Source organism: Ahaetulla prasina, chromosome 3 (genome assembly GCF_028640845.1).
Source record: "Ahaetulla prasina isolate Xishuangbanna chromosome 3, ASM2864084v1, whole genome shotgun sequence".
Classification (NCBI taxonomy): domain Eukaryota; kingdom Metazoa; phylum Chordata; class Lepidosauria; order Squamata; family Colubridae; genus Ahaetulla; species Ahaetulla prasina.
The window spans coordinates 128,179,435-128,198,863 of NC_080541.1; the positions used below are offsets into that span (position 1 = coordinate 128,179,435).

General features: G+C 34.4%; 1 protein-coding gene across 1 annotated transcript in view; it reads left to right on the plus strand.

The window, feature by feature from the left end:
* HMCN1 (hemicentin 1) overlaps nucleotides 1-19,429 on the plus strand; it is a 292,886-nt gene that overhangs the window by 28,347 nt on the left and 245,110 nt on the right. Inside the window, exon 2 of the mRNA XM_058177873.1 lies at nucleotides 6,424-6,494. Within this exon, the coding sequence (XP_058033856.1) occupies nucleotides 6,424-6,494 (71 nt within the window). The remainder of the gene's footprint in view (nucleotides 1-6,423; nucleotides 6,495-19,429) is intronic.

The window sequence follows — 19,429 nt, forward strand, 5'->3', positions numbered from 1 at the left end:
AGGGAAAACTTCCAAAACTGATGTAGATTCCAGACTAGTTTGTGGGCATGTTAGGGAGTCAAGAGAATTTAGAATCCACCAGAATCATTGTTCCTTTGGCACAACTCCCTCCCAAAACCTTTCCATGTCTCCTTTTCTCCCTGCTTGATTCTTGGCATGGGCAGCCTCAGAAGAGGGTTTTTGACATCAGATTTCCCCATTTGAGGACAGAAGATTTTGTAACCCTGGAGGAAAAAAATAGGAACAATCCCATAGTCTCTTGGAAATAAATCATCTCATGAACCGCAAGGCTGCAGTTCAGCATTTTTTATTTTTATTTTCCAATGGACCCACATCATACTGCCTCTATTAAATGTGAATAAATGTATTTATTGTTGATTGACCTAAATAGTTAGACCTTTTTGTCTGCCTGTTGAATGTGTAGGATATTTCAGTGGAAAATTTCCACTTTGAAATATCGTATGCTGTAGATGAACTCAGTTTGTGATGAATCCATTCATCAGATGGAGATTTAGATGCAATTTTATGCTTCATATCTTGGCCATACAGCATTAAAAATTTCATCAAAATTGAAGAACATTGCTCTATGAGCAAGATATGATCTGCTGCCTTTGCTTCTCCCATTTGGGAGATTAGCTAGGTAAATTGGAATCAGCTGCCTAGCTTGTTATCTGAATCTGGAATCCTACTTTACTGGTCTCCAACAACTGGGGATTTTTACAACAAAATCACAAGATTTGTAAGCCCTACAGAGTTGTTGGGAGTCAGAAAGCATGCAAATTTAATAAATTATTAATCGGCAGATTGATATTTTCTTTCCCACTTTCTACTTTTGTCTTCCATGTGAATTTGATATGAGGAATTGGTATCATAATTCTCTAGAGTTTGCTGTAGCTTTCCTTTTTTATTGTTCAATTGACTCAATATTCCCTTACATCCATGATGGTGAACCTATGGCATGTGTGCCAGAGGTGGCATGTGGCGCCCTCTCTGATGGCATGCGCTCCGCTGCACATGTGCGAGTACCTCCCGCCAGCCAGCTGGTCTTCAGGTCTCTGCCACGCATGTGCGGGGTGCATGTGGGGGGAGGGCGTGGCACATGTGAGGGTGGGGCGTGCATGCGCGGGGAGGTGAGGTGGGGTGCATATGCAGGGGCCACACGTGCATTGCATTTTGGGAGTTCGGGCGCATGCGTGCACGCTTTGGGCACTCAGTGTAGAAAAAGTTAGCCATCACTGCCTTACATTAATGGGTACTAAAGAGTTCCACTATTATTTTCTTAGAGTCCATCCACTTAATTTGGATATTATCCGATGCCTTGCTTTGTAATTGTCATTAAGAAAGCATCATTTGTGAACATTTGCCTCGTCATCATTTGTGAATTGAACACATATATACTGTACACCAATAAATTTTTTTTAAAAAAAGAGCAGAATAATTGCTTTAAATTCTTTGTCCAGATGAGGTATGTTGTCTTAAAAATGTATTGAGATCAAGATTTATTTATTGAGACCATTTCCTGTTTATTTATCAGAGAGAAGAGTTGATTTCCAGTTTATTTTTGAAGCAGGAAATGGAAATATTCTTATGGCCTGTCAAATCTCTTAGCAGACAGTTCCATGTAGAAATGTAGTAGTGTTTGGTCAGTTGCTTAGGGATCAGTCTAAACAACATCTTGGTTGTGTTAAGTTCAAGTTTTGTGGTTTTCCAGTTTATAGCGACTAAGTCATATTCAGTAATATGTTATAATAGTTAGAAAAAATATTGAGTGTATAATGCCATTAGCATTTAAAAAGTTTTAAAATTTCCATAATCAATTGAGATAGTTTGATATTTATTATTTATTTTGTTTACCACGCAAATCACAGAGTTGGTTGATAAATTGGTATGAAGTTTTTGACTTTAAACTACAGTAGGTTATTACTGTTGTTTTAAATTCGTTTCTATTGTTCCTGATAGAATTTAAATGTATTTTTTTGAATTGTGCAGGCAGTAGTAAAATCAGGCCTCCTGTAGGCAATATGCTCAACCTGGTACAGAATGAAAGTTTTGAGCTAGGGACGGGTGAAATCCAGCAGGTTCTGACAGATTCTGGAGAACCGGTAGCAGAAACTGTGAGCAGTTTGGAGAACTGGTAACAGAAATTTTGAGTAGTTTGGAGAACCGGCAAATCCCACCTCTGGCTGGCCCCAGAGTGGGATGGGATTGGAGATTTTGTAATATCCTTTCCCTGGAATAGGGTGGGAATGAAGATTTTGCAGTATCCTTCCCCCAGGAGTGGGGAGGGAATGGAGATTTTGCAGTATCCTTTCCCTGCCACCCCCACCAAACCACCCCCACCAAGCCACACCATGCTCACCAAGCCACGCCCACAGATCCAGTAGTAAAAATAATTGGATTTTACCACTGCTTCTAGTCAGCAAGCATTGTGTACTTATTTTTTTTCCTCCTTCGCACATTTTTTTTGAGTTAAGACAAAATTGTATGAAAAGATGGGGAAAACAAAGAAGTATTATGTTTGAATTTATCTTCTTCTTTGAGGCAAGGAGGAAGCACAATAAAATTAATCTGGGGTAAATGACTTTAGCTTAAATATACATTGATATGTTGACCAACATTATTTTGAATTTTCTTCATAACTACTCACTGCATACATTCAATCAGTCAGTCTGCACTGTCAGTTTTTTTAAAAAGTGTTTCACATTAAAAAGCAAACCTGTTCTAGATCTAGCTTCTTGCATAGCTCAATAGCTCTGTTATGGTATTGTCCCAGGGGACAATATCATTGCAGACATGAAAGGGGCTATATTCTATGTTTTAGTAAAAGCTACTCTTTGGTTTTTCACTGGCATTTTAAAAAATGTATATGACAGTAAGCATAAGGAGATTAAACAGAGCAGGTCAAAGCAATGCGTCTATTGCAAAAGCAGTATTTCTATCTCTCTCATTCTTTCTCGCTCATTGTCTCCCCTCCCCCACCATCCTTTGTAGGAATTTAGTAGTTGAATTATCTGATTCTATATCTAGGTCCAAGAATGAATGGTGTATTTGGGGTTGGTCAGTTTCCCAGGACTCAGCCCCAGGATCAACCATATTATGATGAACAAGAAATAAGGCTAAATTTTATGTCATTTTTATGTTTATGAAAATTTTATCACACTATATCTATAGCTTAATTGTCCAAAACTGGTGAGATTTCCTGGAGCCAAACAAAACAGCACTGTTATAACAGAAGAACACATATTCTATATAGTGAGTTTCTGGCCCAGGGGCTTCTTTTTAACAAAAATGTGTTGCTTTAGTAGTTAAACTAGGATTTGTAATTCATGAAACAAACTTTATTGTTCATTACCAAACCAGCTCTCTTAAGAGCTATCAGTCGTTGTTTGTACACAATAAGAAGAGAAAACATGAAGAGAAAGAACAATCAACCTAATTGTGAGGGACATCAACTCCAAGAACAGATGATATTCCATGCAATATCATCTGTGCAAAAGGCCACACTTGGAATATTGCATTCAGTTTTGATCGCCATGATGTAAAAAAGATGTTGAGACTCTAGAAAGAGTGCAGAGAAGAGCAACAAAGATGATTAGGGGACTAGAGGCTAAAACATATGAAGAACAGTTGCAAGAACTCGGTATGCCTAGTTTAAATAAATAAATAAATAATAAATAGAATTTTATTGGCCAAGTGTGATTGGACACACAAGGAATTTGTCTTGGTGCATATGCTCTCAGTGTACATAAAAGAAAAGATACGTTCATCAAGGTACAACATTTACAACACAATTGATGGTCAATATATCAATATAAATCATAAGGATTGCCAGCAACAAGTTATAGAATAGAATAGAATAGAATAGAATAGAATAGAATAGAATAGAATAGAATAGAATAGAATTTTATTGGCCAAGTGTGATTGGACACACAAGGAATTTGTCTTGGTGCATATGCTCTCAGTGTACATAAAAGAAAAGATACGTTCATCAAGGTACAACATTTACAACACAATTGATGATCAATATATCAATATAAATCATAAGGATTGCCAGCAACAAGTTATAGTCATACAGTCATAAGTGGAAAGAGATTGGTGATGGGAACTATGAAACGATTAATAGTAGTGCAGATTCAGTAAATAGTCTGACAGTGTTGAGGGAATTATTTGTTTAGCAGAGTGATGGCCTTCGGGAAAAAACTGTTCTTGTGTCTAGTTGTTCTGGTGTGCAGTGCTCTATAGCGTCGTTTTGAGGGTAGGAGTTGAAACAGTTTATGTCCAGGATGCGAGGGATCTGCAAATATTTTCACGGCCCTCTTCTTGATTCGTGCAGTATACAGGTCCTCAATGGAAGGCAGGTTGGTAGCAATTATTTTTTCTGCAGTTCTAATTATCCTCTGAAGTCTGTGTCTTTCTTGTTGGGTTGCAGAACCGAACCAGACAGTTATAGTTATAGTTTAATGAAAAGAAGGACTAGGGGAGACATGATAGCAGTGTTCCAATATCTCAGGGGTTGCCACAAAGAAGAGGGAGTCAAGCTATTCTCAAAGCACCTGAGGGAAGAACAAGAAGCAATGGATGGAAACTAATCAAGGAGAGAAGCAACTTAGAACTAAGGAGAAATTTCCTGACAGTTAGAACAATTAATCAGTGGAACAACTTGCCTGCAGAAGTTGTAAATGCTCCAACACTGGAAATTTTTAAGAAAGTTCTGGATAACCATTTGTCTGAAATGGTGTAGGGTTTCCTGCCTGGGCAGGGGGTTGGACTAGAAGACCTCCAAGGTGCCTTCCAACTCTGTTGTTATGATGATGATGATCTGGTGCCAATTAAAATATGTGGATATATTTCAAAGGAGGAAAATTCCCATTTTGTCTGAGATACATATTTAAGTTGTTGTCTAAGGTGTTAATAGGTTAGCTTGCTAATTGGGGTAAAAGCCCTCACAAAATGGAAAAAGAACAAAAAGGTGTATCTGCAAGGGGCTCAGAATGCTTGGGCCAGGTTAAAATGTTATGTGAAAGGTGAACAGAGAATTCCCATCTCAAGATGGCCCGAAGTCTGTTGATTCGAAAGGGTAAGAGAAAAGAACATGTTATTTAAACTCTGGTGCTGATGTGCAGATGTGGAGATTTATGATCTGCAGCAGGAAGATCTTCTGTATAAATAGGAGTCATTTCGTGTCTGCAGTAAAAGACTTCTGAGTTTGTAAAACTTTTGTTAGGGTTGGGTTTTTTAAAAAAAATTTATTTTGCTACCCTCATACTTCCCAAACCTTGTTTAAACTTTTATTGGCATTAGGACATAAAAATGTAGATAAAGCTGCATTATCATTTGTATTTTACCCAGTCCTCTGACTGATTTTATTTAATAATTCAAAATAGATATTGCCGTCATGGGGAACATCATAGATTCTTAGGTTATCCTTAAATTATTTTGCTACCCAATGGTACAGAAGTCCTTTCCCTTATACTGTACTCTAACACAGGGAAGACAATCTTATAGTTCTCCAGATGTTGTTGTTGAACTTCATTTTTCATTATTCTTCTTTCCCTGGCCATGATGACTAAGGCTAATGGTGTTTCACAGTATCTAGAGGGCTTTTAAAAACAACAAAATGCACATACAGTACTTCTTTTGAAATAATTAGGTTCCTTTTGTCCAAATTCAATTACTATCAATATTTGTTTGTCTGAGTTAGCGGATGTCCTACTGATCCTTATTTAGCTTCACACTTTTTCAGAACACTTGACCTGATGAGATCTTTGCCCATTATTTATTAGATAATCATGATTTGATATCTGCTGTTACTTTTAAATAAAATAAGTGATTTTTAGGGAATGGCATTTTGCTTTTTGAGAATTTGGCATTGTAAAATAAAAGAATGTAAAAAAAACACTGTTGTACTCTTTGTACATATTTTCTCACAGTTGGGGAATTGATCTTGTAGAATTGCCCAATCAAGACCAAATTTCATAAAGAAGCAATCTGACATTATAGCATTTATGTGATTCAGGAAGATTAGAAGGCAAAATTCTATATTTTATCCCAATTCATTATTGTTATAAAATTATTTACTTCTCATTTTATTTTTTTCTTACTTATAGACACATGGACCTAAGCAAGAATTAACAAACAGTAAAGTAAATAAATTTTACAGTTAATAGGTATAATAGGATTAGTTCACTAGATCAGCTCAATGGGTTTTATAATTTTGGGGACTACAACTTTTTATCTTATATATACATACAACATATGAATTTTTGCACTGGTCACTTACCATAATAAAGAATATGCAGTGTGTGTGTGTGTGTGTGTGTGTGTGTGTTTATGTGTGTGTGTGTTTATGTGTGTGTGTGTATCACCGTTTGCAGCTATTAAGCCTCTTCGAACTTTTCCTTGAATTCCTTGTTTTCCTTTCAGAAATTGGTCCTGTAACCATTACCACAGATCCTAAGAAATTTCAATATGAACTCAGAGAACTATATGTTCAGGTGAGTGGACTATTTCTTTAATTTCACAGAGAGAGTGAAATATCAGATTATCCAGAGGTGGTATTCAGCAGATTCTGACCAGTTCTGGAGCATGCACAGAGCATTTTTGATGATGTCTGGGCAGGTGGGTGGAGCCTCTCACCACCGCCAGTACTGCTTCTCCCGAACCGGAGCGAACCGGTAGAAACCCATCACTGATTCAAAGGCTGAATGTTCCACAGATAATGCAAATTATTTTGTTTCTTCTTTCTTTGGAATCTTCTGGATTGTACCAACTGATCCATCACTTAAAATATCACAATTTGTAAAATGAAAGATTAAACATAGGAAATTGTTTGCTAAAATAGTTGTTCGTGTGGCTCTGGAAGGACATCTTCTTACGTGCCCAAGATACATGCACACTGCGGTATGGGAAGGAGAACAAAAGTAAAAATGTGACTTAATAAAAAAAAAAGGCATCATTATAACTTCACAGCAATGAGACATATTTATGCTGCAGGGAAGGGAAAATGTATGTTTTTCATTAGTTAGGAGAGCAAAGAATTAGTGTCATAATTTAATATCAAATGAATAATGTACTGAAGGAGTGGAACATTTTTTTTTCCAAAGGAGGTTTTCAAATAATGTTCACTGCAGGAGTTGTGGTGATCAAATACAACAGCCCAATTGAGTGGGGTTATTTCAGGATATGTCCTATATATTCCTGGCAAAAATAAAGATAAAAGAAACAGAAATAATATAATTATGCTGTGGTAGAAAATTGTTAAACACAAGGAAGCTAGTTTAAAGTATACTCACAATGGGCATATTAATAATCCTATCCTTCTCCAGTCTGGCACCTTTGGGTCTTAGCAGTCATTTGAGAGCATTGAATATGTTGATTGAATTTGCAAATGTAGAACCAAGACCAGAAAACTCTAGTATCTCAACACTGAGTTAAACAACTGAGTTAAATCGATTTTATACAATCACAATCTGGTCCTTTGTTGATGTATTGGAGCTCCTCTCCATTAATCAAAATTCAAGATGAATTTTGAGGAAGTAAGGCAGAGAACCTGCATTGAAGCTATTATTGTACTGAGATACACTATACTGGGTAAGCCAAAGATAAACTATAGTATCCATTTTTGTGCATTCTGACATCCTAATATGTAGATTCTGCATTTTGGAACACTGAACAAGAAAGGGAAAAGTTAAACAAAATCAGTCAGGGTAAATGATTGTCTTAAATTTCTGGAATGCACTTCTAAATTCAATTCCTTTGCTGAAGACTAAGAAATCACCCCATTAAGAAAGTAAGTAGGACCATTGGAATTACTTTTTTGGATGTAGATGAAAAATTTTGTTATTTTAACCATAGCTTCTGAAAGCACATGATGAGCATATATATATATATGGTACTATAGGCATTTTTTTTTGGCCATTCACCTACAGGAACATTACATGGAAGATTCATTTAAGAATCACAGCTAGTTGTCATTGCCAAATCTATTTTAAAGTTATTTTGAGGGAATCCTGCATTCCTGCCTCTTCTCTTTGTAACATTTCTGTCTGTCCTGTTCATAAGCCCGTCATTGGATTGAATATATGTGAGTCATGTATTTAACTGGTGTATTGCATTTATAAAAAAGCAACCTTTTAGACTAGAGAATCTCACTAGATCAGAATGGAGCAACTAGTGACTTGTAAATTAATCCTTGTTTACATCTAGTGCAGTAAGATTAAGGAGGTTGGCTAAATTCCTCAACAAGAATCTCCATGAATTTAATAACAGAATTGGAAGGGACCTAGGAGGTTGTCTAGTCCAACCCCCCCCAAAGCAGGAAAATTTATACCATTCCAGACAAATGGTTGTCCAATCTCTTCTTTAAAACCTCCAGTGTTGGAGTACCAACAATTTCTGGAAGCAAGTTGTTCCATTGATTAATTCTTAGGAATGATGGAACATTCTCCGTTGTTCTGGTTGGATTTCTCCTTGATGAGTTTTCATTCATTGCTTCTTATCATGCCTTCAGGTGCTTTAGATAAAAGGTTGACACCCCTCCCTTCTTTCTGGCAGTCCCTAAGATATTGGAACACTGCTATCATATCACTCCTAGTCCTTCTTGTCATTAAACTAGACATTCCCAATTCCTGCAATTGTGCTTCGTAGGTTTTAGCTTCCAGTCCCCTAATCATGTTTGTTGCTGTTCTCTGCACTATTTCTAGAGCAGTGGTTTTCAACCTTTATAGTGCTGCGACCCCTTTAATACAATTCCCCACGATGTGGTGACCCAACTGTAAAATTATTTTCATTTTGAATTTATTGCGCCTGAAGCCGTATTGGCTAGCGATCTGAACTGCTTGCGATTGCCTTGAGGATGGAGGCATTAAAGCGGAGACTCCTCCCCTATTAAGTTTATCGTGCCTGAAGCCAGATTAGACTAGTGATTGGGAGTGATTGCAGCTAGCTCAAGAGGGAGACATCAGAGCAAAGATTTCTCTCTTTTTTAATTCATCGCGCCTGAAGCCGAATTCGGCTAGCGATTTGAAGAGCCTGCAGCTGGCTTGTGGAGTCAACCATTGGAGCGCGATTCTTCAACTCGCAAGTATACTTCCCATATTTCCGATGGTCTTTGGTGACCCCTGGCAAATCGTCATTCGACCCCCAATGGGGTCACAACCCACAGGTTGAGAACTGCTGTTCTAGAGTCTCAACAGCTTTTTTATATTGTGTCACCCAAAACTGGATGCAATATTCCAGGTGTGATCTTATCAAGACATTATAATCAGTGAACTTTCCAGGAAAAAATGGTTCTTTTTCATTTTCTCTGAACAGTGTGTCTAAAGACAAAAATAAGAGCTAAACTCCTTATCCTTCAAATGAAGTCAAATAATTCAGGACACGGAAAGAAATATCACTTGTAATAGTAACTTCTAATGGACTTCTAATAGTAATGAGTATCTAAACCAGACCTGGGCATTTTATGACCCCTGGGCCACATTCAGCCCTTTGCTTGTCACTATTCGGCCTGCATGGATTGCTTTTATTTTTAATATGACTATTTTTTCCCAATGTACCTGTGTGTGTGTGTGTGTGTGTACATGTGCATGCATATTGACACATCTTCACAGTTCTATTGGTTTGGCTCTCCACAACAATCCCAGTTTGCCACGTGGCCTCTTGAGAAAATGAATTGCTCACCCCTGATCTAGGAAGAATAGTTGTAGAGTTTTAATTTTGCATTTGCTCAACTCACTTTGATTTCCGTCAAGCTAACATTTCTCTGGGTTCTTGTGATTTTGGATGAATCTACATATGGCTCTCCTTTTCACACTTCCTTTTCTGAATCCCAGTTTTCTTTATTTTTTTTTTTTATTTTTTTTATTTTTTTTTTTATTATTATATTTTTTTTTGCAACAAACAAACAAAAAGAAAATACATTATTACACCCTTGTGCTATACATAAAAGGAAGATTTGGGTCTTCGGATATATCCTCATGATTGCCAAAATCCACGTTCTCGAGGTACAGGTACTGAAGCGTCCAATGTTCCAAGCGCAAAGTCCACAAATGGTTTCCAAGTCTTCCAGAAAATATCTTCTTTATACACACCACTTCTAATTTTAATATCACATGTCATTTTATCATTTAAAGCTAATTTCCACATTTCAGAATTCCACTCTTCTATTCTAAAAATCACATCCAGTTTCCAATATCTAGCTATTATAATTCTACCTATTATAATCATAATTCTAATCAATTCTTTTCATATTTTGTTAATTCTATTTCCTTAATTACCAACAATAATATAGTTTCCACTCTCAATGTTATTACTTTCCATCATTTCAAATATCATTTTCTCCAATTGTTGCCAAAACTTTTAACCTTATCACAATTATACCACATATGTTCATAAGTCCCCAATTCCAACTCACATCTCCAACATTTTTACTAGTTTTTTATCCATTTGTGACAATCTTACTGAGTCAAATACCATTTCCAAACAACTTTATAATTGTGCTCTTTAATCCTTATAGATAAAGTTCTCATAATTCTACTCTTCCAATTCACATTCCAATCTGATTCTGGTATTTCAATATTAAGATCTTTTTCCCAATTTGTCCTCATCACTCTTTGTAATTTTTCATCAGAATTTATAATCTTATAAACCCTACTAACGAGTCCCTTTAGCCCAATTTCATCTTTCATAATCCGAGATACTAAATATTCAAATTCAGTTTCACATCTATTTATCGAATAATTTTCCTTTAGTTTTTTTGTCCATTTTCTATCTGTATTTTTCAAACCAACTTAACCCTAATTTTTCAATAATTTCTTTATTCCTCCTTTCATTTCCATAACTTTTATCCAATCTTTAATAATTTCTATATTTTCCTCTTTAATCGTTTTATATTATTTTTAATCGCCAAATTCCAGTTGTCTCCCCAAAAGATTATATCCGAATTAAAATTTTAACAAATTTGTTCCACATTTTTACTTAATCCCTTTAACCAATAACTTCTACTTACACATTTTAAAATTTGCTTTATCTAAAACCACCTTGATCCAAATTTCTCTATATCCCTTAACTCTAAATCTCCAATAATTATCTTCACCTTTAAGTATTTTTACCACTATCCGGATACCATACGCACAGTAATAATTAAATAATTTGGGGATTCCTAATCCACCTTCCTTTTGATTTTGATACCACATTTTCTTCACTAATCTGGGTCTTTTGCTACCATTGCAAAATTTATCCAGTTTTTCTGATATCCTTCAATATCTTTCTCTGTCAAATTTAGTGGTAGCATCTCGAATAAAAAGTTGAACTTGGGCAGCAACATCATCTTACATTGCAATTCTACCAAACCAAGACAACTTTAAAATTTTATATTTATCTATCTTCTTCTCAATTTCGTTAATCACCACATCATAATTAAGTTTTTCAATTCTTTAACCTTAAGTGAAAGCACTATACCCAAATATTTCAATGTGTTTTAATCCTTATAGATAAAGTTCTCATAATTCTACTCTTCCAATTCACATTCCAATCTGATTCTGGTATTTCAATATTAAGATCTTTTTCCCAATTTGTCCTCATCACTCTTTGTAATTTTTCATCAGAATTTATAATCTTATAAACCCTACTAACGAGTCCCTTTAGCCCAATTTCATCTTTCATAATCCGAGATACTAAATATTCAAATTCAGTTTCACATCTATTTATCGAATAATTTTCCTTTAGTTTTTTGTCCATTTTCTATCTGTATTTTTCAAACCAACTTAACCCTAATTTTCAATAATTTCTTTATTCCTCCTTTCATTTCCATAACTTTTATCCAATCTTTAATAATTTCTATATTTTCCTCTTTAATCACTTCATTCTTTTATATTATTTTTAATATGACTATTTTTTCCCAATTTGTCCTCATCACTCTTTGTAATTTTTCATCAGAATTTATAATCTTATAAACCCTACTAACGAGTCCCTTTAGCCCAATTTCATCTTTCATAATCCGAGATACTAAATATTCAAATTCAGTTTCACATCTATTTATCGAATAATTTTCCTTTAGTTTTTTGTCCATTTTCTATCTGTATTTTTCAAACCAACTTAACCCTAATTTTCAATAATTTCTTTATTCCTCCTTTCATTTCCATAACTTTTATCCAATCTTTAATAATTTCTATATTTTCCTCTTTAATCACTTCATTCTTTTATATTATTTTTAATATGACTATTTTTTCCCAATTTGTCCTCATCACTCTTTGTAATTTTTCATCAGAATTTATAATCTTATAAACCCTACTAACGAGTCCCTTTAGCCCAATTTCATCTTTCATAATCCGAGATACTAAATATTCAAATTCAGTTTCACATCTATTTATCGAATAATTTTCCTTTAGTTTTTTGTCCATTTTCTATCTGTATTTTTCAAACCAACTTAACCCTAATTTTCAATAATTTCTTTATTCCTCCTTTCATTTCCATAACTTTTATCCAATCTTTAATAATTTCTATATTTTCCTCTTTAATCACTTCATTACGTTTATATTATTTTTAATCGGAAATTCAGTTGTCTCCCCAAAAGATTATATCCGGAATTAAAATTTTAACAAATTTGTTCCACATTTTACTTAATCCCTTTAACCAATAACTTCTACTTACACATTTTAAATTTGCTTTATCTAAAAACCACCTTGATCCAAATTTCTCTATATCCCTTAACTCTAAATCTCTCCAATAATTATCTTCACCTTTAAGTATTTTTACCACTATCCGGATACCATACGCACAGTAATAATTAAATAATTTGGGGATTCCTAATCCGCCTTCCTTTTGATTTTGATACCACATTTTCTTCACTAATCTGGGTCTTTTTGCCATTGCAAAATTTATCCAGTTTTTTCTGATATCCTTCAATATCTTTCTCTGTCAAATTTAGTGGTAGCATCTCGAATAAAAAGTTGAACTTGGGCAACAGCATCATCTTACACATTGCAATTCTACCAAACCAAGACAACTTTAAAATTTTATATTTATCTATCTTCTTCTCAATTTCGTTAATCACCACATCATAATTAAGTTTTTTCAATTCTTTAACCTTAAGTGAAAGCACTATACCCAAATATTTCAATGTGTTTTTAATCCTTATCCCAAATTGCTCTTGCATATTCTCAGACTCATTACCATTACTATCCATCAATAATTCTGACTTTGACCAATTTACTTTCAATCCTGTCATTTCTTCAAATTCTATCAAATGCTTATATATCTTTTTCAAATCTTTCTCTACATTTTTCAAAATAATTAAAGTATCATCCGCATACAAATTTATCTTATACCCCTTATATCCTTCTAGTTCTTCATCTTTTTCTATCATTTTGTCAATATTTCCATAGCCAATAAAAATAATGTTGGGGACAGGGACATCCTTGTCTCGTACCAGCTTCTAATTTTATCTCTTCAGTTAATATTCCATTCACCTTCACTCTTGCACTGCTCTTTTGGTACAATTTTGAAATAATTAGGTTCCTTTTGTCCAAATTCAATTACTATCAATATTTGTTTGTCTGAGTTAGCGGATGTCCTACTGATCCTTATTTAGCTTCACACTTTTTCAGAACACTTGACCTGATGAGATCTTTGCCCATTATTTATTAGATAATCATGATTTGATATCTGCTGTTACTTTTAAATAAAAAAAGTGATTTTTAGGGAATGGCATTTTGCTTTTTGAGAATTTGGCATTGTAAAATAAAAGAATGTAAAAAAAACACTGTTGTACTCTTTGTACATATTTTCTCACAGTTGGGGAATTGATCTTGTAGAATTGCCCAATCAAGACCAAATTTCATAAAGAAGCAATCTGACATTATAGCATTTATGTGATTCAGGAAGATTAGAAGGCAAAATTCTATATTTTATCCCAATTCATTATTGTTATAAAATTATTTACTTCTCATTTTATTTTTTTCTTACTTATAGACACATGGACCTAAGCAAGAATTAACAAACAGTAAAGTAAATAAATTTTACAGTTAATAGGTATCATAGGATTAGTTACTAGATGAGCTCAATGGGTTTTATAATTTGGGGACTACAACTTTTTACCTTATATATACTGTGTGACAAAATAAATAAATAAATAAAATACTTTGCTGTAGGCCTTGTTGAATGTGACTAATTGGAACTGAAGACAGAACATCTGGTAAATATCAGATTGAATATTTAGGTTGCCAAATTTTAACCTAGAAGATTTTTTGGAATCATGTGTTTAAGCGGCGTACATGAAAAATCGACTGTTATTGTTAATCATTTTGTTTCTTCTTTCTTTGGAATCTTCTGGATTGTACCAACTGATCCATCACTTAAAATATCACAATTTGTAAAATGAAAGATTAAACATAGGAAATTGTTTGCTAAAATAGTTGTTCGTGTGGCTCTGGAAGGACATCTTCTTACGTGCCCAAGATACATGCACACTGCGGTATGGGAAGGAGAACAAAAGTAAAAATGTGACTTAATAAAAAAAAAAGGCATCATTATAACTTCACAGCAATGAGACATATTTATGCTGCAGGGAAGGGAAAATGTATGTTTTTCATTAGTTAGGAGAGCAAAGAATTAGTGTCATAATTTAATATCAAATGAATAATGTACTGAAGGAGTGGAACATTTTTTTTCCCAAAGGAGGTTTTCAAATAATGTTCACTGCAGGAGTTGTGGTGATCAAATACAACAGCCCAATTGAGTGGGGTTATTTCAGGATATGTCCTATATATTCCTGGCAAAAATAAAGATAAAAGAAACAGAAATAATATAATTATGCTGTGGTAGAAAATTGTTAAACACAAGGAAGCTAGTTTAAAGTATACTCACAATGGGCATATTAATAATCCTATCCTTCTCCAGTCTGGCACCTTTGGGTCTTAGCAGTCATTTGAGAGCATTGAATATGTTGACTGAATTTGCAAACGTAGAACCAAGGCCAGAAAACTCTAGTATCTCAACACTGAGTTAAACAACTGAGTTAAATCGATTTTATACAATCACAATCTGGTCCTTTGTTGATGTATTGGAGTTCCTCTCCATTAATCAAAATTCAAGATGAATTTTGAGGAAGTAAGGCAGAGAACCTGCATTGAAGCTATTATTGTACTAAGATACACTATACTGGGTAAGCCAAAGATAAACTATAGTATCCATTTTTGTGCATTCTGACATCCTAATATGTAGATTCTGCATTTTGGAACACTGAACAAGAAAGGGAAAAGTTAAACAAAATCAGTCGGGGTAAATGATTGTCTTAAATTTCTGGAATGCACTTCTAAGTTCAATTCCTTTGCTGAAGACTAAGAAATCACCCCATTAAGAAAGTAAGTAGGACCATTGGAATTACTTTTTTGGATGTAGATGAAAATTTTTGTTATTCTAACCATAGCTTCTGAAAGCACATGATGAGCATATATATATGGTACTATAGGCATTTTTTTTTGGCCATTCACCTACAGGAACATTACATGGAAGATTCACAGCTAGTTGTCATTGCCAAATCTATTTTAAAGTTATTTTGAGGGAATCCTGCATTCCTGCCTCTTCTCTTTGTAACATTTCTGTCTGTCCTGTTCATAAGCCTGTCATTGGATTGAATATATGTGAGTCATGTATTTAACTGGTGTATTGCATTTATAAAAAAGCAATCTTTTAGACTAGAGAATCTCACTAGATCAGAATGGAGCAACTAGTGACTTGTAAATTAATCCTTGTTTACATCTAGTGCAGTAAGATTAAGGAGGTTGGCTAAATTCCTCAACAAGAATCTCCATGAATTTAATAACAGAATTGGAAGGGACCTAGGAGGTTGTCTAGTCCAACCCCCCCAAAGCAGGAAAATTTATACCATTCCAGACAAATGGTTGTCCAATCTCTTCTTTAAAACCTCCAGTGTTGGAGTACCAACAATTTCTGGAAGCAAGTTATTCCATTGATTAATTCTTAGGAATGATGGAACATTCTCCGTTGTTCTAGGTTGGATTTCTCCTTGATGAGTTTTCATTCATTGCTTCTTATCATGCCTTCAGGTGCTTTAGATAAAAGGTTGACACCCCTCCCTTCTTTCTGGCAGTCCCTAAGATATTGGAACACTGCTATCATATCACTCCTAGTCCTTCTTTTCATTAAACTAGACATTCCCAATTCCTGCAATTGTGCTTCGTAGGTTTTAGCTTTCAGTCCCCTAATCATGTTTGTTGCTGTTCTCTGCACTCTTTCTAGAGCAGTGGTTTTCAACCTTTATAGTGCTGCGACCCCTTTAATACAATTCCCCACGATGTGGCGACCCAACTGTAAAATTATTTTCATTTTGAATTTATTGCGCCTGAAGCCGTATTGGCTAGCGATCTGAACTGCTTGCGATTGCCTTGAGGATAGAGGCATTAAAGCGGAGACTCCTCCCCTATTAAGTTTATCGTGCCTGAAGCCAGATTAGACTAGTGATTGGGAGTGATTGCAGCTAGCTCGAGAGGGAGACATCAGAGCAAAGATTTCTCTCTTTTTTAATTCATCGCGCCTGAAGCCGAATTCGGCTAGCGATTTGAAGAGCCTGCAGCTGGCTTGTGGAGTCAACCATTGGAGTGCGATTCTTCAACTCGCAAGTATACTTCCCATATTTCCGATGGTCTTAGGTGACCCCTGGCAAATCGGCATTCGACCCCCAATGGGGTCGCGACCCACAGGTTGAGAACTGCTGTTTTAGAGTCTCAACAGCTTTTTTATATTGTGTCACCCAAAACTGGATGCAATATTCCAGGTGTGATCTTATCAAGACATTATAATCAGTGAGCCTTCCAGGAAAAAATGGTTCTTTTTCATTTTCTCTGAACAGTGTGTCTGAAGACAAAAAGAAGAGCTAAACTCCTTATCCTTCAAATGAAGACTAAATAACGATCTTTTTTTAAAAAAACTATTCAGGTTGTATTTGTTCTAACCGGAGACTGTGATGACAGAGCACATATTGGTTACAAAGTCTATGAAGAGATTGCTTCAACTAGTTCTGGTCAAGTTTTTCACTTGGATAAAAAGCAAGTTAATGAGGTATGATGGGAGCTTGTCTTGATTATGATCTCATTGTGTTTTTTAAAATGGAATATGGGATAAATATTTAATTTCCTGAATTTTTTTTGTGTGTGTGTGTGTGTAAAAGAGGGAGGGAGGGAGACAATTTGTGAATTAATTAGGCTTGGGGATTAAACTAAATAAACCCAGGGTGTTATATTTATTTATTTACTTCTCAATCTGTTCTATTCTGTTTCTGCATATGTATGAAAATCTGGAGGGGCAAAGTATGTAAATACCAATTTTAAATACACATTTTAAAATGCATATTTTAGAAGCATGTTTGATATGTTTGAGAGTTCCTTCAAAACGTTCAAAGCTATGCAAATTCAAGAGAATAATTCATATGCATAAGGATTTGGGGGGTGCAAATCAAATCAACTTGCAGTAGAATTCACCAAAATTAAATAATCAAGGAGCTCTTTTTAGAGAATTACTCAAAGCCTCTTCATGATGGAAGAGAAATTTGAATCTAAGTGTTTCTGGTCTTGTATCTGTGGTTGGTATATAAAAGATGTAAAAAGTACTTAGTTTCTTATTTCTGTATGGGATAGAGGTTAGATGTAGGACTATGTGAAGGGAGATCCAGATTCGAGTCCAGCCATAGCCATGACAACTAACTGGGTGACTTTGGGCCAATGACATTTTCTCGACTTAATTTATTTAACTTCAAAGTTATTGTGGGAGAAAACAGAAAGGTATGTTGTGTGTGCAACTTTTGAGTTTTTGAATAAAAAATGGGATATAAATCTAATAAATACACAAATCTAACTATGGTACACAAACTCCACAGAATATTAGATGTTCTGACTATGACACTTTATATCTTTTTTGTTTTTCTATTTTTTCAACTTTTTCTATTTTTGTCTTTTTTTGCCTTTTCTTTGATATCTGTCTTTTTCCTTATATTAACTTGTATCATTTTTTTTATCTTCTTGTTTAAACCTTTAATAAAAATTATATACAAATAATATTGTGATTGTGTCCTGGCTTAATTTTATTCAGAATGCCAGGTTCCCTGTTAGAACAGCAATCCTTTTCAAGAAGACATATCTAGACTTATTTATAAGGAGAACTATTTTGTTTAATGATGACAATTGCCTTATAAAAATAACATTATTAAGAATATAATATATTGGAAAAAGAGAAATAGAATATGACGATTTCATTAATAAATTCTTTATGGAAACTCTGTTTTCCATAATAGCATGCTCTCTGTTTACAGCAGGTGAACAAAAACAGTTCTATTGGTTTGGCTCTCCACAACAATCCCAGTTTGCCATGTGGCCTCTTGAGAAAATGAATTGCTCACCCCTGATCTAGGAAGAATAGTTGTAGAGTTTTAATTTTGCATTTGCTCAACTCACTTTGATTTCCATCAAGCTAACATTTCTCTGGGTTCTTGTGATATTGGATGAATCTACCTATGGCTCTCCTTTTCACACTTCCTCTTCTGAATCCCAGTTTTCTTTATTTTTTTTTTTTATTTTTTTTATTTTTTTTTTTATTATTATATTTTTTTTTGCAACAAACAAACAAAAAGAAAATACATTATTACACCCTTGTGCTATACATAAAAGGAAGATTTGGGTCTTCGGATATATCCTCATGATTGCCAAAATCCACGTTCTCGAGGTACAGGTACTGAAGCGTCCAATGTTCCAAGCGCAAAGTCCACAAATGGTTTCCAAGTCTTCCAGAAAATATCTTCTTTATACACACCACTTCTAATTTTAATATCACATGTCATTTTATCATTTAAAGCTAATTTCCACATTTCAGAATTCCACTCTTCTATTCTAAAATCACATCTAGTTTCCAATATCTAGCTATTATAATTCTACCTATTATAATCATAATTCTAATCAATTCTTTTCATATTTTGTTAATTCTATTTCCTTAATTACCAACAATAATATAGTTTCCACTCTCAATGTTATTACTTTCCCCATCATTTCAAATATCATTTCTCCAATTGTTGCCAAAACTTTTAACCTTATCACAATTATACCACATATGTTCATAAGTCCCCAATTCCATCTCACATCTCCAACATTTTTACTAGTTTTTATCCATTTGTGACAATCTTACTGGAGTCAAATACCATTTCAAACAACTTTATAATTATGCTCTTTAATCCTTATAGATAAAGTTCTCATAATTCTACTCTTCCAATTCACATTCCAATCTGATTCTGGTATTTCAATATTAAGATCTTTTTCCCAATTTGTCCTCATCACTCTTTGTAATTTTTCATCAGAATTTATAATCTTATAAACCCTACTAACGAGTCCTTTAGCCCAATTTCATCTTTCATAATCCGAGATACTAA